The sequence below is a fragment of the Scyliorhinus torazame genome, chromosome 7 (assembly GCF_047496885.1).
Source record: "Scyliorhinus torazame isolate Kashiwa2021f chromosome 7, sScyTor2.1, whole genome shotgun sequence".
In the NCBI taxonomy this organism is placed as follows: Eukaryota; Metazoa; Chordata; class Chondrichthyes; order Carcharhiniformes; family Scyliorhinidae; genus Scyliorhinus; species Scyliorhinus torazame.
This window is the reverse complement of record NC_092713.1, coordinates 116,475,327-116,497,453: the sequence shown is the minus strand read 5'-3', so window position 1 is coordinate 116,497,453 and position 22,127 is coordinate 116,475,327. Positions and strand designations below refer to the sequence as shown.

General features: G+C 46.5%; 1 protein-coding gene across 1 annotated transcript in view; it reads left to right on the top strand.

Moving 5' to 3' along the window:
- Window positions 1-16,242, top strand: part of tmem59 (transmembrane protein 59) — an 83,434-nt gene extending 67,192 nt beyond the window's left edge. The window contains exons 6-8 of the mRNA XM_072511325.1: window positions 682-805; window positions 5,377-5,494; window positions 15,295-16,242. Coding sequence (XP_072367426.1) covers window positions 682-805; window positions 5,377-5,494; window positions 15,295-15,447 — 395 coding nt within the window. The 3' untranslated portion in view covers window positions 15,448-16,242. The remainder of the gene's footprint in view (window positions 1-681; window positions 806-5,376; window positions 5,495-15,294) is intronic.
- The last annotated feature ends 5,885 nt before the right edge of the window (window positions 16,243-22,127 follow it).

The following is a 22,127-nucleotide window of genomic DNA, read 5'->3' as shown; positions in this document are numbered from 1 at the left end:
GACAAGTGCAAGAGGGCAGCTGGCAGCCAGGGACAAAGGTGGACAAAGGGTCATCTGGACTCGAAACGTAGCTCTTTTCTCTCCCTGCAGATGCTGCCAGACCCGAGATTTTCCAGCATTTTCTTTGATTTCAGATTCCAGGCTCTGCAGTAATTTGCTTTTATCCTATATAAATGCATGTTGGTTCAACTGTAATGCACCAAACTGCCTTGGACATGGAATATTCTTAAAGAATTTATCTGTATAGCCCTTTGCATTTTTGCACTGCTTGAATTCTTGTAATTGTTTTTCATCTGTAGCTGACCTGTCTTGTAGTTATCTTGTTTCTTTCTACTGAGTCATTATTGTGGTCATTGTTGTTCTGAGCTTCCCTGACTTCCTCCTAACACACATTCTACACACTTCTCTACATACTCACTGTTTTGAAATTGGGCCTCATCACCCAAATTTTGAGCTCAATTAATTCTTTCACTGATCAAAACCGGGGTTCCTTATCTTCCTCTGTCGTCCGTTTCTAACCATCATCAAGCTTTAAAAACCTAATCACCTTTTCAGCTGTTGTCAGTGTTGGTACCTTGAGCTATGAGTATTGACGAGGCATCTAGGCTGCCAGCAAAAATGTTACTAGTGTTGGGAATTCAGTACTGTGCGTGAAAACACTCTATTGTTCTTCATCAATAGATCATATAGCCAAAGCCATCTATGATGATACTCGTAAAGCTTTCAGAAAGGAACATGGAACTGGCTTATATTTGAAGGAGGGCCATGAGCAGGAATACCAGAGTGTCTTGGAATGTTTGTCAAAGTAGGTATTTTGGTGAATTGTGGCTCAAAAATCAAAATGGGAGATTGTGATGTGTGAGCAGTCTCAGAATTATTGTTTGTGGTGGACTATTTAATGTGCACAGAGATCAAATCCCCTTTACCTGTATTAAGAGTTACAGAACCAAGGCAAGTAGATGAGGTAAGATGCATATACGTCATAATCTAATTTGCTTCTGGGGGCTGTGATTCCTACAACAGTGACTACACTTCAAAGATATTTCATTGTCTGTAGGGTGCTTTGGGATGTCCTTTGGTTGTGAATGGGGCTACATAAATGCTAGCCTTTTTAAAATTTAAATAATGTAATAAGATCTAGGGACTGAATTGCGTACTCTAGTTCAGATGCTGTGGAATCCAGTTGTAATTGACCAACTGAAGGATGCTGATTGTTGTCCCATGGTTGCTATAGAAGGGAGTGAAGTAAAGTCAGAAGTCCCAGATGGCCATTGGCTGCTTTCCCCTTTTTGAGGGGGAGAACTGACTGGTGGTGATTTAATCTGAGGATCATCGCACCTCAGAAGAGGGGCAAGGTTGAGAAGGTGACTCCTTCATGAATAACCTCAACCGGTGCGGGAAATTAACTTGGGTCTTGCTCTGCATCACAAACTTAGCTGCCCATCCAACTGAGCTAAAGGAGTAGAGTCAAGTGATTGTTGGTTCAAACTCTAGTGGTAACTGTTTCAAAGACAAATGCAAGTTCTCCATGGATAATATGCTGCCAATACTCGCCTTCTGGCCTTACTTAGTTTGAACTTCAGCAGCCAGATGATCAGCAATGTCTAGAAATCTGTCCCAGGACAAGTAACCACTTCAAACTGTTAGTGCAGAAATCATTATAAAACTGTAACACTGCTTTTTAAAAATCTATTTATTGACTGTATTGTAAAAATCACATGGTAAATTCATTTTACTTTAAGTAACAATTTAACCTTAGTTTATTTCCTTCCAATAAGTATCATTTAATTATTTTAAATGTATTTTATTCCAAACAGATTCAAAAATACAACCATACAGATCAATAGCATTCTTAGCACCCCCCACAATTCAGTTTCTACGCTTTCCCTCCTTTTTCAGCCCCCCCTCCCCCAACCATGACAAACAATTTCTCAAACATTGTCATAAACAGTCCCCAGCGTGCCTCAAAGCCCTCCACTGATCCCCTCAACTCGAACTTGATCTTTACAGCCAAAGGAAGTTATATAGGTCCCCCAGCCAGGCTGCCACCCCGGTGGTGTCGCCAACCACCAACCCAGAAATATTCTTCGCCGGCAATTAGAGAGGCGAAGGCCAAGACATCAGCCCTCGGCCCATCCATCAGTTCCGCCATTTCTGACACCCCAGAAATCGCGCCGCCATTGGGTGGCGATTGATCTCTACCCCCACTATCTTCGATAGCATCCCGAAAACTGCCTCCCAGCATCTCGCCAACTTCCTTGGTAAACCCTCTCCATTTCTTCCGCATGAAATCCCTCACTTGCATGTACCTGAATTCACTTCCTTTCGGCAACTCAAACAGCTCCCGCAGCTCTTCAGACCTGCAAGCTTCTCTTCCAGATACAGAACCCTTGCCTTCACCAGTCCCACCTCCTATACATGCCATCCATCTCCCCTGACTTAAACCTGTGATTTCCACAAGTGTCAGCACCGACCCCCTCCACCCTAAAGTGTCTCAACTGGTTCCACACCCTGATTGTAGTCTGTACCACCAGGCTCATCTTGTAACTTCCTGGTGCCATTGGAAACAACGCCGTCACCATGGCCCTCAATCTGGATTCCCTACTACAGGCATTGTCAAGCTCGGGGACGCGACCCGCGGGTGGGTCGCGGGCGGGTGTCGGGAGAGTCGCAGAGCCATCCGTCGCGATGCTCCCGATTGCGCAAATCCGCGCGCAGCAGCCGGCTTTTAATAATGCCGGCTGCGAGCGGCCTTCAAAATGGCCAGGAACAGATTTTAAAAATTTGGCCGCATTGCGTGCAAGCGTGCCCGATCATCGGTGCGCATGCGCACCAATGATCGGGCACGCTTGCGCAGTGCGGCCGTGTTTTTTTTATTTTTTATTATTATATGGTCGCAGCCTTTTTTTTTTTACAAGTTAGGAGGCCAAAGGGACCCAAAACCATTTCCTCCATTTTTGTCAGCAACAAACCAGGTAAGAGAAAGTGGTGGGTCGCGCAGGTTGGCCGGCGTGGGTCGCAAAGATTGGCCGGTTGGTAAAAATGGGACCACGGAAAAAAAAGTTTGAAAAACACTGCCCTACAGGAGCCCTCCTCCATCCTAACCCACTCGAACCCCCTTCCCACCACCATCTCACCTTTTCCATGTTCGCTGTCCAGTATTAACGCAGCAGATATGGGAGCGCCAGGCTGGTTTAGCACAGTGGGCTAAATAGCTGGCTTGTAAAGTAGAACAAGGCCAGCAGCGCGAGTTCAATTCCCGTACAAGCCTCCCCAAACAGGAACCGGAATGTGGCGACTAGGGGCTTTTCACAGTAACTTCATTTGAAGCCTACTTGTGACAATCAGCGAAATTCATTTTGGTCCTCTTTCTGCCTTTGCTTCTGTAGCAGGGCTCTTTGTACCCTTGGCACCTTGCCTGCTCATAGAAACTCTGAGATCATAGCCTGTAATTTCTGGAAAAAAGCCTTGGAGATAAAGTTCGGGAGGGTCTGGAATACAAACACAAACCTTGGTGGCACATTCATCTTGACCACCTGGACACTTGTGTCGGGTGCAGTGTATCGCACCTCCTAAAAGCCCTCCTAACCTCCTCCATCAATGTTGTCAGGTTCCACTTGTGCGTCATCGTCACCTCCCCCGTAACCTGGACCCCCAGATACCTAAACCTATCCCTGGCTCCCCTAAACGGCAATGCCCCAGGTTGCCCCCCCCCCGACTCGCCGCATTCACCAGGAACACCTCATTTTCCCGACGATTAACTTCTATCCCGAAATGGCCCCAAACCTTTCCAGTATGCTCATAATTCTTCCCATACACTCCAGCGAGTCCGACACAAACAGCAACAGGTGGTCCACGTACAGCGACACTCCATGTTCCCTACTCCCCCCTCACAATCACTTGCCACTCCACTGACCCCCTAAGGGCCAACGCCAAGAGCTCTGCTGCCAATGCAAACCGCAGCAGTGACTGCAGACATCCTTGCCTCGTTCCCCTATGCAACCCAAAGCTCCGCGAAGTAGTTTGTCTATACATGCGCTACCGGGGCCGCACATAACAGATGGACCTGCGCCACAAACTTTGGCCCCCTCCCCCCGTGTCAACTGCTGCCTGGCCAGGTCCAGGATCACTCCCAGCAACCCCTTGAGAAATCCCACATCGTCCCAATTTGGCGCATATACATTCACTAGCAAATACCTGTCCCACCATTCCTTCCTCAACCTGACCTGATCCTTCACCCTGGAAGTGTTACCCGCATCAGCTGACCTCTGCTAATGCAGCTCCTGCATCTCCCATTAATATTCCATTCTCCCCCAATTTATGGCATCTTATGAAGCCATTGACCTCTTCTGGCATTTCAAAATAGTACTCTTGACCGTCGAAAGTTACCCACAGTTTCGCCAGGTACAGTACCCTGAACCGAATCTGCCTTTGATATAACACCGGCTTGACCTTGTTAAATCTGGCACGCCTCTTCGCCAGTTCCGCACCAATATCTTGGTAAATATCTGGAGCAGGTTCCCCTCCCATTCACAGTTCTGCTTCTCCCTGGCCCACCACAGGATCTTTTCCTTCTCCACAAACTTGTGAAGCCTCACAATCACCGCCCTCGGCTTTTGTTTTGGGGACCTGTACACCCTGTCCACCCCAGCGGCCTTGTCCAGCACTTCCCCGTCAGCATCCTCAAAACTTATTTTGTGTGCCTGCATCATCCACACCTCCGACAGGCCAACTATACGTAGATTCTGCCTCCTTGACCAGTAGTTCTCCTGCTCCTCTACCTTTGCCCTTAGCGACTTGAGGTCCCCAGGATCCCTACTTCCACTGCACCACCCGATCACTATTATTAGGGGGTGGGGTGGGGACGACTTCTCCTTCAACACTTTCCTGCCAAAACTACCCCACTTTCGAGTAAAAAGAGCTCAAACCAATGTCTTTGAGCCAGAGCTGCCCTATGTACGACCATTCACTCCATGGCTGCCACCAGAACTCTTCCAATAGGCTCATTCAAGGCACCATAAGTCCCCTATATTAATGTCATGTATCATACAGAAATTATGAGGACTCTTCCCCAAGTTGGCAACTTAGTTGATCTCAAAACCTTGCTGTCACATTGAGCAGAGTCAGAAAATGGGTACTTCTCCACAGGATGGGAAACCAGGCAGGTGACTTGCTGTGGTCACTCTCTCACAGCCTCCTTGGTACAACCTTGCACTGTAGAGGCCTGGAACTGTGCTCTTCGGCAAAAAATGACAAAAGGGAGAACAAAAGAAATGTATTTGCAAAGGATTTTTGTTCGCCTTCTTTTCAGTAATCTACATCAGCCATAATGGGCTGTGAAATACAGGGTTGCTAAATGCAAACTATTTTTTTCAGGAATGCAGGGATACCTCGCTGGATATTAACCACCACCCTTGTGCTCTCTGTGCTGGTGCTGCTGTGGATCTGTTGTGCTACTGCTGCCACAGCCGTGGAGCAGCACATTCCATCAGAGGTAAGACTAATATTACCTTCCTTGTACTATCAAATTGGGAGAAAATATCTGGAGGTATCTGTAACTAGGGTGAAGAAAGTTGAGTGTTTGCTGTGAAAAGTGTTTGCTGTGAAGTGTATGTGTGTGAAAATGACCAACTAAATTTTAGGTCAGCGAATTCTAAAGTCGTCGGTGCCAAGGTGTTCTTACAGGAGATGCTACACATTACCAAATGTAAGAAGTTGTCAACAAACTTGGAACAAATTAAGGAAACCACATAGAGGCAATGTTACTGAACCAGTAAAGTATTGCTCGAGAGAGAGAGTTCAAATCTCACTGTGACAACTAGTAGAATTTAAATACAATTAATTAAATCTGAAGAAACTTAAGTGAATGGATTGTTGTAAGAATTCAATTGGTTCACTAATGTCCTTTTTTAAGCAGGGAATCTGTCCTTAGCTGGTCTGATTGACATATGACTCCAGACCACAACAATGTGAATGATTCTTGACTGCCAGTCTGAAATGACCTAACAAGCCACTTACTTGCATCAAACTGTTACAGGAAAGTCAAATAAGAAAATTGGACAAACCATCTAGCATTGACTGAGGCACCAAAGGTATAAAAACCAGACACTGTCCAGCCAACCTACAATGTCCTTCTGACTAACATCTGGGGACTTCTGCAGAAATTGGGAGTGCTATCCCACAGATTAGTCCAGTAATAGCCTGAAATAGTTGTACCTTACAACCAATGTCCCAAACTTTTCCATCACCGTTCCTGATATGCTCTGCCCCACCAGAGGGATGGATCTTGCAGAGATGGTGGCACAGTGCTTCAGTTAGGAGGAAGTGGCCTTGGGATTAGAACGCAGAACAGTACAGCACAGAACAGGCCCTTCGGCCCTCGATGTTGTGCCGAGCTTTGTCCGAAACCAAGATCAAGCTATCCCACTCCCTGTTATTCCTTAACATTAACTCTAGATCCCATGAAGTCTTATAGTATTGGATGGACAAGGAAACCCTCTTGCTGAATACCACCTACTGCCCTCCCTCATCTGATGAACCAGTACGTTTCCATGTTGGAACACCATGGAAGATGTTCTAAGAGTCTCAAGGGCAAGTACAGATGGGGAACTTCAATGCCCATCATAAAAAGTGGCTTGGTAGCACCTTACAAACTTACTAACCAAGCCCTGAAGGATATATCTGCCAGATGGACCTGCAGCAGGTGTTGAAAAGAAAAGGGGAAAACCTACTTGACTTTGTCCTCACCTACCTGTCAACGGTGCATTGGTCCCTCGTCTATCTGTCATCAGTGCATTGCTGCACGAGAGTTTGGGTACTTGTGAACACTGCACAGTCCTTGTGGAGGTGACGTTTCATCTTCTCAGAGGATACCCTCCATTGAGTTTTGTGACATTCTTACTGCTAAATGGGATAGATTCAGAACAGATCTAACAGCGTAAAATTGGGCATCCATGAGGCACTCTGGACCATCAGTAGCTGCAGAATTATCTTCCACCATGACCAATAACCTCTGCCCGGCATATCCTTCACTCTTTACCACTAAGGCATGGAATTAACACCGATTTCAAAAATAAGGCCTGGCATACCTAAAAGAGGTATTAACCTGGAATAGCTACAACACAGGGTTTTGTATGCATGCTTAAAAAATTGAAGTATGTGATGGTGCAAAGCAACCCATAACCAGATCAAATCGAAGCTTGCAGTCCTGCCACAGCCTGCCTTGGCAAGTTGTGAATGCTGCATAATTAAAATATTAGGGGTGGAGGCTTCACAGTTATCACCCTCCAGAATGGTGGAGGCATTTGCACCTATCCTCAGCCAGAAGTGCTGTGTGGATGATCTATCTCCACATCTGCCTGTGGTATCCAGAATCTCGGGTGCCAGTCTTCAGCCAATTCACTCTTGAGTCAACATGGAAGTTATGAAATGGAAATTCTGTTTGACAAACTAGTTGGGAGTTTTTTGAGAATGTTACTTGTAGCATAGCTAAAGGAGAACCAGTGGATGTCGTGCATTTTGATTTTCAGAAGGCTTTTGATAAGGTCCCTCACAGAAGGTTAGTAGAGCGCAAGAGATTGGGGGTAATGTACTAGTGTGAGTTGGGAATTCATTAACAGACAGAAAACAGAGGAGGAATTCTCCAGATGGCAGGCTGTTGGTGAGGTACTGCAAGAATTAGGGCCAGAGCTGTTCACAATCTACATAAATGATTTGGATGTGGGGACCAATTGTAATATTTCCAAATTTGATGATTAATTTGTGGGGAATATGAAAGGTTTCAAGCAGACTTGGACAGGTTCTATAAATGGGCAAGAATGTGGCAGATGGAATATGTGTGAAGTTATTCACTTTGGTAGACTAACCAAAGACAGAATATTTCTTAAATGGTGAGAGTTTGGGAAGTGTTGGTGTCCTTGTTCAGGAGTCACTGAAATTGATTTATGGCTATTTTAGCGAGGATATACAGGTGCAGCAAACAGTAAGGAAGGGCAAAGGTATGTTGGGTTTCATCACAAGAAGATTTGAGTACAGAAATAGATGAATTGCTGCAGATGTACAGAGCCTTGGTGAGACCTTAACTGGAGTATTGGTCCACTTACCAATGGAAGGATACACTTGCCATAAGAGGAGTGCAACGACGGCTCGCCAGACTAATCTCTGGGATGGCTCATTTTATCGTTTTATGAGGAGAAATTGAGGAAACTCAATTTTCAGTATTCTCGAGAGTTTTGATGAAGTGAGAGGTGATCTCATTGAAACTTACAGAATTCTTACAGGGCCTGGCAGGGTAGATCTAGTTTAAATATTTCCATTGTGTGGTGAGTCTGCAACTAGTGGATACAGTCTCCGAATAAGGAGTTAGGGCCATTTAAGACAAAGGTGAGGAGTAATCGTTTCACTGGGGGTGGTGAATGTTTATAATTTTCTACCTCGAAGGGCTGCGGTAGCTCAATCATTGAGCATGTTCAAAACAGAAATTGATATATTGCTGAAAACTGGTACATCAAGGGATATGGTGAGCGCATCAGAAAGTGGCGTTGATGATCATTGAATGGCAGAGCAGGCTTGATGGGCTGAATGTCCTAGTCCTGTTCCTATGTTCCACTCAATATGAAGAAAAGGCTGAAGGCACTAGCCAACAAAGTCTAGGAACCCTGTCCACATCCCAGCTATACTGCTGAAGATTTGCTTTCTCTAAATTGCTGTATCCCTCGCCAAGCTGTTGCATAACGGGTCCAGCTCCAGCAAATTGCCAGAAAATGTGTAAAATTGCTCCATTGTGTCCTGTCCACAAAAAGCAGGATGAGCTCAATTTGTCCAATATTTGTCTACTCTCAATCATCAGTGATGTGATGAAAGGTATTGTTGATGGTGCTATCAAGTGGTACTTACTCAGCAAGATCCTGTTCCTTGATGCTCAGTTTGGGTCCTGCCACTCTGGGCACCCCACTCTAGACCTCATGAGCCCTGATTCACACGTGGAACAAAGATAAATTTAAGAGGTAAGTGAGAATACAGACCTTGTCACTAAGCAGCATGTCCAGGGGGGAGAAGCTGATCTCCACCCCAGCAGGACCCGCCTGTGAGCGATAAGTGAGGCAAAAGCTGGCATCCGCCCCCGGACTAGTCTGCAGCTCCGACATGTCTGACACCCCAAATATGGTCTCCAGGGACCAGGCTCCAAATCTACGTGTAAGATCTCTGACATGGCGCTAATAAACAACCCCCCAAAATATCTTCAACTTCGGGCAGGACCAAAACATGTGAACATGATTATCTGGGCTCCTCCTACACCGTTCGCAGCTACTCTCCACCCACTCAAACAGCCGGCTCATCCTCTCCTTTGTTAAATGCGCCCTATGCACCACTTTTAATTGAATCAACCCCAGCCTCACGTGCGAGGTTGAGGCATTAAACATCTGCCGCACCTTGCACCATACTCCCTCCTCCAATGCCATTCGCAGCTCCTCTTCCCACAGCCCAATAATCCCTTCCATGGACACCTGATCCTCTTCCATAATCCTACCGTAAATCGCTGAAAATTATCCCACCCTCCAGCCCAATCACTGACAGCACCTCCTCCAGCAATGAAGAGGACGGTGCCACCAGAAAGTTCAGAAAATCTGTCCGCGTAGTTCTGCACCTGCGTTTATCTGAAGCCCCCCTCATGCTGGAGCCCAAGCCTCACCCCCAACCCCTCAAAACTTGCAAACCACCCCTCTAAAAATAAATCCTTAAACTCCTTTACCCCTCATCCATCCATCCTCTCTGGCTCAAACCCATACATAGACATACATAGAATTTACAGTGCAGAAGGAGGCCATTCGGCCCATCAAGTCTGCACCGGCTCTTGGAAAGAGCACCCTACCCAAGGTCAACACTTCCACCCTATCCCCATAACCCAGTAACCCCACCCAACACTAAGGGCAATTTATGACACTAAGAGCAATTTATCATGGCCAATCCACCTGACCTGCACATCTTTGGACTGTGGGAGGAAACCGGAGCACCCGGAGGAAATCCACGCACACACGGGGAGAATGTGCAGACTCCGCACAGACAGTGGCCCAAGACGGAATCGAACCTGGGACCCTGGAGCTGTGAAGCAATTGTGCTATCCACAATGCTACCATGCTGCCCTCTTATCAGCATAACCTTCAAGCCTACCCGCAGCTTAAAAGTGCTGCCGGAATTGCCTCCAAATCATCAGTGTGGCTACCACCACCAGACTCCACAAATACCTCCCTGGGGCAAATGGTAGCGGTGCCCTTGCCAGTGTCCACAACCCTCACCCCAACAGGAACCCGTCTCCATCCACATCCATAAGGCCTCCATCTTCCTATTCCATCCCCGCACCTTCTCTGCATTCGCCGCCCAGTAATAGTATATCAAGTTTGGAACTGCCTCTCCCTTTGGAGCACTGCTTTCCTTATCCTAGCCACTATCCCTGCCCAGAAATGACGCGACCAGCCTATCCACCCCCCTTAAGAAATTACTTTGATAACAGAAGCAAAAGACACAGCAGAATATTCATCATCACCACTTGCCAACAATGAGGGGGAAGACTATCCCACCACAACAAGTCCTCCTCCACCCTCCCAATAAAGCTCTGAAATTGAGCTTGCGAAGCAATGCCCAATCCCGCACCATCTGCACCTACAGATTCCTAAAATGAGTTGTCACCGCCTGGAATGGCAACAACCCCCCCGCCCCCAAACTGGAGAAGACATCACAAAATACTTGCTTTTCCCTAAATTCAATTTATGCCCCGAAACCCCTTACTAACATCATTGCATCCCTCAACGAAAACTAGGGTCCAAGATGTACAATAACAAATTGCCTGTATACAGAGACGCCCTATGCTCCACCCCCTCCCCATTATCCCTTTCCACAAGGCCGACCTCATCAGTGCAATGGCCAAGGGCTCTATCGCCAGCGTGAACAGAAGGGGGGGGACATGGCCTGTGCCTATGTATTTACATTGTGTAACTATGCATGTCCTATGCTCTTGTATGGAATGATCTGTCTGGAATCCAAACAATACTTTTCACTGTACCTCTGTTAATGTGACAACTCTTAATTCAATTCAACATGAGGTATCCATGCCTTATTCCCTGAAATACTGTAAAGTACCCAGAATTCATATAGTTCTTCCACATGCCATCGGATCCTTGTACAGCAATTTCACCCATGCCACAAACTTAGGCCCAATCCCAAATTTCTCCCAGTACCGCAAACCGATAGCTCCACTCTACCCTGTCAAACGCCTTCGCATCTAATGCCACCACCACTTTCTTCTGCCGGAGAAAGCACCACATTCAGCAGTCGCCACACATTCGACGACAGCTGTCTGCCCTTAACGAACCCCGTTTGATCCTGCTCCAACCTAAGCACCAGCACCTTGACCAATATCTTAGTATTCACGTTCAGTAGAGAAATGGGCCTGTCCGACCCACACTCTACCGGATCCTTCTCCTTTTCAAGTATTTGCGAAATCGATGCCTGCCCCACCGTCTCCTGCAATGTTTCCCCAGCCTTTGAATCCTCAAACATTTGTACCATCAGCAGTGCCAGCTTATTAAAAATGTCATAAAATTCCGCCGGGAACCCATCTGACCCTGGCACCTTACTCGATTGCATCTTCCTTTTGGCTGCCTGCACTTCCAGCCCCGCCCTCTCCTCCTTCCGCACCTCAGGACACTCCAGTCGCTCCAAGAACTCCCTCATATCCGACGTATCCTCTGGTGGCTCTGACTTATACAAGTCCCTATAAAAGCCTTCAAACACCTTTTTCACCTGCTCCGGTGCCACTACCAGCCTGCCCATCCCATCTCTAATTTGCACAATCTCCCTCACTGCCACCTGCTGACGAAGCTGGCCTGCCAGTAATCGACTGGCCTTCTCCCCATGCTCAAACCAGCCCCCCTCACTCGCCTCGGCTGCCAAATCGCCCTCCCTGTGGACAGAAGCGCCTGCAACTCCTTCCTCCTCTCCAAAAGACCCGGTTCCAAGTCCTCCGCATATCTCCCATCTACCTCTAAAGTTTCTTCCATCAATCGCTGCTGCTCCTCCTGCGCCTTCCTATCCACCTTCGCCTTGAATGGAAATGACCTCACCCCTCACTACTGCTTTCAATGCCACCCAGACCACTGACTGCGAAACCTCCCCTTCCGTTTAAAACCCCACATACTCCTCAATCACCGTCCCCATTTTAGTACCGAAATTCGGGTCTGCCATCAGCCCACATCTAGCCTCCATGCCAGCCTCTGGGCCGGACCCTTCTCCAGAACCACATCCACCCAATGCGGAACATGATCCGATATCACAATCGCCGAATACTCTGCCTTCCTCACCGCAGCTGGCAGCACCTTACCCACCACAAAAAAGTCAATCTTCAAGTATAGCTTATGCACTGGCGAGAAAGGCAAGCATTCCCTATCTCATGGATGTAAAAACCTCCACTGATCCAAACCCCCTCCCCCCCGAAGTGACCAGTGAGGCAGAGATCTGTCCGCCTTCGGGCTCCAAATATGGAATGGCAGTCAACATTTTCTTCGCAAACCTAGCAACAGGTCATATACCATAACCAGCACCACCAGCCTCCCTTCCAAAGCACCTGTTACTGTCACGTACCTGCCCTCCCTGCACCGTCACCACCTTCTCCATCTGGAACCTCACTCGTTTGCCCACTAGTGCCCCCACCCGGCGTCCTGCTGTCCAAGCCCGAATGAAACACCTGGCTCTTCCAGCCCTTCCTCAGCCTCATCTGGTCCTTCACCCTCAGATAGTTCTCCTGTAACAGCACCATGTCCGCTTTCTAGACCTCAAGTGCGAGAAAACCCGTGCTCTCTTCACGGCCCCCCCCCCCCCCAATCCTTGCAAGTTCCACATCACCACAAGGTTAGGTGGATTTGCCACATTAATTTGGCCCTTAATTGGAAAAATAAATTAATTAGGTACTCTTAATTTTTTTTTTTAAAGTCCAAAGTCAGTCCAGTCCTAGGCCGTGTCACACACTTCCGCAAGTTGTAATCCCTGTCCTTTGTGTGACCCTCGGCTTCGCTGGGTAGACCGTGCCAAACCGCACGTTGTGTTGATACAATGCTGCCTTAACCCGACCGAAGGCAGTCTGTCTCCTCGCCAGCTCTATTGTAAGATCCTGGTATATACGTATACCGTTGGGGTGGCGCAGTGGCTAGCACGGCTGCATCACAGCAGTGAAGACCCGGGTTCGTTCCCGTCCACGGTTCACTGTCAGTGTAGAGTTTGCACATTCTCCATGTGTCTGTGTGGCCTGTTCTCCAGGTCCTCCACTTTGAGTGAGGACGTTATCTCTGTCGGAGAGAATTCCCTGTCTGATGCCTTTCGAAGTATTTTGAAAACAACTGATCAAACACCCTGGCCATCGTTTTGGCCATCTTTTCCACTGTGATGGGCGCGGCTCCACCTGGCAAGCACTCTCCTATTTCCGTCCGAACTCCTCACCACATTTGGCGGACTTTCGCTCACTCCCTTTTTCCCTGGATTCTTTTTCCCGGCATTCGGATAAAATTTGATATTCAGATATATTTTTATCCTCTTCCGCCCTTCTTTTCTCCCACCCTGTCCTGAAGATGAAGACTCATGTGAGGCATAGATGCTTGCAGCCTCTAGAACCTTTCTTGAGCAGTAATTCTTCATCTATGACCCTGAACCATGAAAGCTGGCTATCTCCCCCTATATTGAGACCATCTTTATATGGCATCTCGGCATATTCGCACCCAATTTTCAGGAGATAATAATTAGAAGTGGTAATCCTGGATGTGTGACAAACTGAGATCAGTTGTACCAATGCTGCCACATCAAACGAATTACAAGAACCATGGCATGAATTGGTGGTCAAGTCTAAAATCTTCTGCTTTGTATTGCTTATTGTCTGCTGTGTTTGCCGGAATCGTCGAGCATTGGAAGCTAGGGTTTTAATGCCCCAAATTAGACTACTGTGGTGCACCCTTGCGTTCAGCTGTCCCTATGAAACACAGGCTTCCAGACTTTGCAGAATTATTCAAGGCAGATCTTTAGATTATACATTTTTGACTGTAAGAACTATAAAACCGGCAGGTGCATTCGTTTGCCAGAGTGCACAGAAATAGTTGACTGCACGGCACAAAATTCAACACAATTCGGTTTTCACAGATGTTGTGTACAACTATTTATTCTGACATGGAGGCATGGATATAAGCAGTCTGCTCGTCTATCAGCTGTATAGGGTTCAGATCATCCAAAAACTTTACAAGTTACTAACTGATTATAGGAATCAACGCACGGCTTCATTTTCAGTCAGTGGTTTATTTGAGGAGATGAACAACGCCAAAGCTGCTTTTTTAAGAACTTCTGGTAAAACGTCGATCCATAATGTCATTATAGTTAAACAAATCTTAAATGGCAGCAAATCAGAGGTCAAACCAGGCAATCTAAATACTCTTTTATTTTGGGAAGGTAATTGTGTGGCTTAAACATGGTTAAGCCAAGCGCCCCTCTGAAATCACTTCTGCAAGCTGAGAAATACATTCCATGTTTGGGCATCTTCATCTAACTCTAAAATGCACATTTGCCTTGACAAAATAGAAATAATAGGAAGGATGTAAACTAAGGAATCAGAGAATGGAAAATATTGTGGATTAACTAAAGAGTAGTCCTATCAAGAAATCAAGGGCGGCACAGTGGTTAGCATTGCTGACTTTCAGCGCCAGCAACCTGGGTTCAATTCCGGCCTTGGGTGACTCTGTGGAGTTTGCATATTCTCCCCATGTCAGCGTGTGTTTCCTCCAGGTGCTCTGTTTTCCTCCCACAGTCCAAAGATGTTCAGGTTGGGTCGGGTTACAGGGATACGGCGGGAAAGTGGGTTTTGGTAGGGTGCTGTTTCAGAGGTTCGGTGCAGACTTGATGGGCCAAATGACCTCCTCCTGCACTGTGGGATTCTATGGAAAAGGGTGGTCCCCCTGATTGGTATAGTTTAACTATTTATTGAATAAACTTGCTGAACAAGAGAGTCAGTGGTCTATTTCCAGCTGATTGATGCAATTGACTCTGCCCCGGAGTTGCGAGGTGGTGTGGGAACTTGCATGTGTCCCTGTCATTGATTGCTAGCCAGTAACGGCTGGTGACTGAACATATATCAACTGCTTAACCTCCTGCCATTCATGAGACCCAGAAATAAATTAATTGATGCTTTACAAATAAATCCCATGGGAATTAACAAATTAAGAATATCACAAGCTTTCAGTAATTAGGTGTGATTTGCTATTACAGAAACTGAGCATATACGGAGACATGGAGTTTATGAATGAATTGAAACTAACTCCATATCCAGCATCATCTCTGATTATCATCAAATCCAAGGATGAAAGGAACACAGCAGGACCCTTACCTACTAAAGTGAACCTGGACCACTCGATAATTTAGACAATCGGGATTAAATTTGGACACTTGTGTTCTGAAATTTGAAGTGGTAGTTTTTGCCAAATGTCTGATTGAGGTGAAATTTCAAAATGAAGATAAATATTGTTTTTGTTACATTCCTGGATACAAACAGTAATTGGAACTTTTTAAAGCTGACTTATAGAAATGAGCTGTTTTATTTAAGCTATCTGAGCTATAAACAGCTCTATGTTGCACAACACACTTGTCTGCATGTTAAACTTGTTAGTAGCGGACCTTTTTGATCACACTGATCGCATTGTTCCTTTGTACAGATTAAATGTCATTGCCTGTACCATTTCTTGTATGATGTGTTATTTCTACTATCAGAATGGACATTTACCTGACGTTTTAATCAATTTATGACCTGATGTAATGTCATCCTTTTTTCTGTACCTGCATCATGACATATCAAGCTCTTGGATACATGAAACAGTTGCGCGCACATGCATTATGTAAATATTGAGCCACAGAAACCTCCAAGAACACAATTTAAAGTTTTAATTTTAGTAATTAATAAACATCTTGTGGCTTTTATTTACATCTCAGCTGAGTTTTCTTTTATGCATTTCCATTTCTCTTCCAAGTTAAAATATTTTGCTTTTGATTTGCTGTATAAAAAATAAAATGAAAATGAAAAAAAAATTACTTGTAATCAGAGTCCAGCTTTTATGTTTGTAGTTTTTGATCCAAATGTAATATTTCTCATGGGTTTTGTGGACAAGATTTTTTTTTTTTTTGTTCAAGGAATCATATAAAATAAAAACTGGTTTGATCACCTCCCAATTGTTGCAGCACATTGTTTATTCTACTTTTTAAAAAAAATGTTTTTTGAAAGTTACCTTTAAACTGTTTGGAATTATTTCCCAATAACAAAATTCATTTGAGTTCTGGATTGTATGCACTTGGGTAATGTGCTCGGGTTGTTGGAGAGTGATATCACCAACAAAATAGTGAATTTCATAGAATCCCTACAGTGCAGAAGGAGAGCATTCGGGCCAATGGAGTCTGCACCAACCCTCTGAAAGAGCACTTTACCAGGTCCACTCCCCTGCTGTAAACCCGTAACCTAACCTAACCCACAGATCCCTAGGCACTAAGGGGCAATTTTAACATGGCAATCCACCTAACCTGCACATCTTTGGACTTTGGGAGGAAACTGAAGCATGAGCAAGAAACTACACTGACACTGGAAGAATGTGCAAACTCCACCCAGAATCAAACCCGAGTCCCTGGTGCTGTGAGGCATCAATGCTAGCCACTGTCATCATGCCACCCACAGAATAGAATTGGTGGATGAGTGGGAAATTTGTTTTGGTATGGACAAAGCAAAGCCTTGAATAATTTGAGAGGAATATCAATAGACTTAATTTTTTTTTAAATGTTTGGTAGGTGACCACACAGCAACTTGCTTTGTCAAATGCCAGTCCACGTTAAAGATTTAGATCTTAAAAACCAATGTCAGATAGCCAGCATTGAAGAGCATAATTCCAAATATAACAGACAAGATGACCAATGGAAAAATCATCAAAAACCACTGTTTACCATAAGACATAGGAGCAGAATTAGGCCACTCGGCCCATCGGGTTTGCTCCGCCATTCAATCATGGCTGATATTTTTCTCATCCCCATTCTCCTGCCTTCTCCCCACAACCCCTGATCCCCTTATTGATCAAAAACCTATCTATCTCTGTCTTAAAGACACTCAGTGATTTGGCCTCCACAGCCTTCTGTGGCAAAGAGTTCCACAGATTCACCATCCTCTGGCTGAGGAAATTCCTCCTCATCTCTGTTTTAAAGGATCGTCCCTTTAGTCTGAGATTTCTGTCCTCTGCTTCTAGTTTTTCCTACAAATAGAAACATCCTCTCCACGTCCACTCTATCCAGGCTACGCAGTATCCTGTAAGTTTCAATAAGATTCCCCCCCCCCTCATCCATCTAAACTCCAACGAGTACAGACCCAGAGTCCTCAACCGTTCCTCATATGACAAACTCTTCATTTCAGGAAACACAGGAAACATTCTTGTGAACCTCCTCTGGACCCTTTCCAAGGCCAGCACATCCATCCTTGGATATGGGGCACAAAACTGCTCACAATACTCCTACTTACATCTTAAAGTAGACCTAAAGTTTCAGAATAATTGAGAATTATAAATAGTTTATATGACTTTCAAAGTGAAAAAGAGAGTATTGAAATGGGACCGCTTTTCTCTCTAACACGAACTTGCCAATAACTGTATAGTTTAATCTTGGGGCCTGTGAGCTTGGGCTAATGGAGATAACCAAGTAGATTAGGAAAATTGATTATTGAATGGATAGGGTTGAAATGGATCATTTTCGCACATATTCAGCAGAATAGATTGAATAGATCCTGTTGCCAGACCCACAGTCTCCAATGAACACAAAAGAGCTGACATGTTGCCTCACAGAATTCTGAGGTGGCACCTGAAATGATCAGACTGACCAGGAAAAGATCTTCAGTGGTCAGTACACTCTTGGGTTACATGTACAAATGTAACAACCTGGACAATATGAGAAAGGACGTAATGGCGCTGGAGGGTGTGCAGAGGAGATTCACTAGGTTAATCCCAGAGCTGAAGGAGTTGGATTACGAGGAGAGGTTGAGTAGACTGGGACTGTATGTGTTGGAATTTAGAAGGATGAGGGGGATCTTACAGAAACATGTAAAATTTGAAATGCATTTTAAAGAGGAACAGCCCTATAAGTAATATTTAGAAACAAACTCCTTAACCTGTTCTAGATTCTGTGATAAATTTAAACTACAATGTCCTCTTAATCACTGTTGCTTCACAGTGCCAGGGACCCGGATTCGATGCCCTGCTTGGGTCACTGTCTGTGCAGAGTCTGCTGTTCTCCCGTGTCTGCGTGGGTTTCCTCTGGGTGCTCCCGTTTCCTCCCACAAGTCCCAAAAGACATCGGTAAATTGGACATTCTGAATTCTCCCTCTGTACCCGAACAGGTGTCGGGAGTGTGGCGACTAGGGGATTTTCACAGTAACTTCATTGCAGTGTTAATGTAAGCCTACTTGTGATACTAATAAAGATTATTATTATTATAATCTTTACTTTGAATTAAAATTTGCTGACCATTTTCAGCTTTCAATTTCTTTGAATGGGATAGTATAAAAAATAATTTCTCCCTTCCCAATCTCCATGTTTGTGATGCTCAGGATGTTTGGATTTAATTCCATTCTGCTTCAGCTCCTTGTTATAAACAATCTCTTGGTTACAGCAGGGTTGTGTCCTGGACCAAACCACATTCAGCTGCTTCATCAATGACTTTCCTTCCATCATAAGGCCAGAAATAGGGATGTTTGCTGATGATTGCACGTGTACTATGTTCAGAACCATTTGCAACAACTCAGATGTGAAGCAGTCCATGTACAAATGTAACAACCTGGACAATATGAGAAAGGACGTAATGGCGCTGGAGGGTGTGCAGAGGAGATTCACTAGGTTAATCCCAGAGCTGAAGGAGTTGGATTACGAGGAGAGGTTGAGTAGACTGGGACTGTACGTGTTGGAATTTAGAAGGATGAGGGGGATCTTACAGAAACATGTAAAATTATGAAGGGAATAGATAAGATAGATGCGGGCAGGTTGTTTCCACTGGCTGGTGAAAGCAGAACTAGGGGGGCATAGCCTCAAAGTAAGGGGAAGTAGATTTAGGACTGAGTTTAGGAGGAACCTCTTCACCCAAAGGATTGTGAATCTATGGAATTCCTTGCCCAGTGAAGCAGTAGAGGCTCCTTCATTAAATGTTTTTAAGATAAAGATAGTATTTTGACGAATAAGGGGATTAAGGGTTATGGTGTTCGGGCCGGAACGTGGAGCTGAGTCCACAAAAGGTCAGCCATGATCTCATTGAATGGTGGAGCAGGCTCGAGGGGCCAGATGGCCTACTCCTGCTCCTAGTTCTTATGTAATATCCAGGCTTGGGCTGATAGGTGACAAGTAACATTTGTGCCAGGTAATGACTATCTCCAACAAGAGAGAAACTAACCTTTGCCCCTTGACATTTAATGGCATTACCATAGCTGAATTCCTCATGCATCCGGAAGGTTACCATTGACCGGAAACTGAACTGGACCAGCCATATAAATACTGTGGCTACAAGAGCGGGTCAAAGATTAGGAATCCTGTGACAGGTAACTCACCATCTGACTCCCCACAGCCCATCCACCATTTACAAGACACCAGTCAGGAGTGTGATGAAATACTGTAGGAACAGGAGTAAGCCATTCAGGCCCCTTGGCCTGCTCTGCTATTCAATGAGATCATGACTGATCTGTGGGGACTTCCGGTTGTGGTGATGCCGAGCTAGTCGCACGTTTCGGCGGCTCCAGCTCCGACGGACCTTCGGGCTCTTTTAAGAGCCCCAACGGGGAATTCTTTTGTCGACCCAGCCCGGTGTGGGAGAAGGGAGTCCCCCCCCCCCCCCCCCCCAAACGAAGGAGGAAGAAACCGGCGGCGGCGGCTGCAGCCCGAGGAATCATCGACCAAAAGGTCAGAGGGAGAGAAGTTCAAGGTGGCGGCGGAGAAAGCGCAGGCGACATCGGGGCCTGAGCAGGATGAAATCGTGAGACGGTGCGTGGAGCTGCTGAAGAGGGAGGTGCTGACCCCGATGCTACAGGCAATTGAGGGGCTCGAGACATTAAAGATCCAGGAGACAGAGCTTCGCATGGTGGAGCAGAAGGTGACAGATATTGAGGACGAGATCCTGGGCCTGGCGGTCAAGACTCAGACGCACGAGGCACTTCATAGAAAGTGCACTGAAAGGATCGAGGCCCTAGAAAACGGAGCGCGAAGGAAGAACCTTCGGATACTTGGTCTCCCTGAGGGTGTGGAAGGAGTGGACTGTGGAGCGTACGCAAGTACCATGCTGAGCTCACTGATGGGTGCTGAGGCCCCTACGGGCCCCATGGAGGTGGAGTGGGCAAATCGGATTCCGTCGAGAAGACCAAAAGCGGGAGAACCACCGAGGGCGACAATCGTGCGATTTTACCGCCTTAAGGACAGAGAAGAGGTCCTGAGATGGGCTAAAAAGGTGCGGAGTAGCAGATGGGAGAACGCTGTGGTACGGATATACCAGGATTGGAGTGCGGAGGTGGCGAGAAGGAGGGCGAGCTTCAACCGAGCCAAAGAGGTTTTGCACAAAAGGAAGGTGAAGTTTGGGATGCTGCAGCCGGCAAGGCTATGGGTCACGTATCAGGAGAGACACCATTATTTCGAGATGGCGGAGGAAGCATGGTCCTTCATCAAAGAAGAGAAACTGGACCGGAACTGAGGAACTGATGCTGCAGGAAATGTTATTGTTATTGATTTTGTTAATGTTATGGGTGAAGTTAATTGAGAAGCAAACTGGGAAGGGGGGAGACATTGGGGAAATGTGGGCGCCGGTGATGGGGGAAAGACGGGACACAGTCGGAGAATGGGGAAGGGGAGGGGGAGGGGAAAGGGAGCTGCGCCATAAGAGACGGGTCAGGTAAACGGATGTTCCCGCGCCAGAAAGAATAAGGCGGGAAGACAGGCGCAAGGCGGATGGGAGTTCCCCCACATGGGGGGGGGTCGAGGAGTGAGCAGGAGTAGCCGGGGTCAGTTGAAGTCAGCTGACTTACGGAAGTGACATGGGGGAAGCAATCAAGCTAGATAGGGATCTAGCGGGGGGGGGGGGGACACAACTGGGTTGCTGCTGCGGAAATCCAAAAGGAAATGGCTAAAGATTGGGTGGGCGGGGATGGTGTGCGACGCTGGGGGAGCGAGCGGGAGCGCGGAGGCGGGATATGGGACTGGCCTAGAGAAGGTAATGGCTAGTCGACACGGGAGGGGGGCAGGTAGCCCCCTAGTGAGGCTGATCACGTGGAACGTGAGAGGCCTGAACGGACCGATAAAAAGGGCCCGAGTGCTCGCGCATTTGAAAGGACTAAGGGCAGACGTGGTTATGCTCCAAGAGATGCACCTAAAGGTGGCGGACCAAGTTAGGCTAAGGAAAGGATGGGTGGGACAGGTGTTCCACTCAGGACTGGACGCAAAGAACAGAGGGGTGGCCATTTTGGTGGGGAAACGGGTAGCATTTGAAGCAAAGAACATCGTAGCAGATAGCGGAGGTAGATATGTAATGGTGAGTGGTAGGCTGGAGGGAATGGAGGTCGTGTTGGTTAATGTGTATGCCCCAAATTGGGACGATGCGGGATTTATGAGACGGATGCTGGGGCGTATACCGGACCTGGAGGTAGGAAACTTGATTCTAGGAGGGGACTTTAATACGGTGCTAGACCCGGGGCTAGATAGATCCAGCTCAAGGACCGGAAGGAGGCCGGCAGCGGCCAAGGTACTTAAGGGGTTTATGGACCAAATGGGGGGAGTGGATCCATGGCGATTTCTTAGACCTAGGGCTAGGGAGTTTTCCTTCTTCTCCCATGTCCATAAAGTGTACTCCCGGATAGATTTTTTTGTTTTGGGAAGGTCGTTGATCTCTAGGGTGGAAAAGCTGAGTACTCAGCCACAGCGGTTTCGGATCATGCCCCACATTGGGTGGACCTGGAATTAGGAGAGGGCAGGGAGCAGAGAACACTCTGGCGATTAGATGTGGGACTGATGGCGGATGAGGGAGTGTGTGCAAGAGTGCGGGGGTGTATTGAGAGA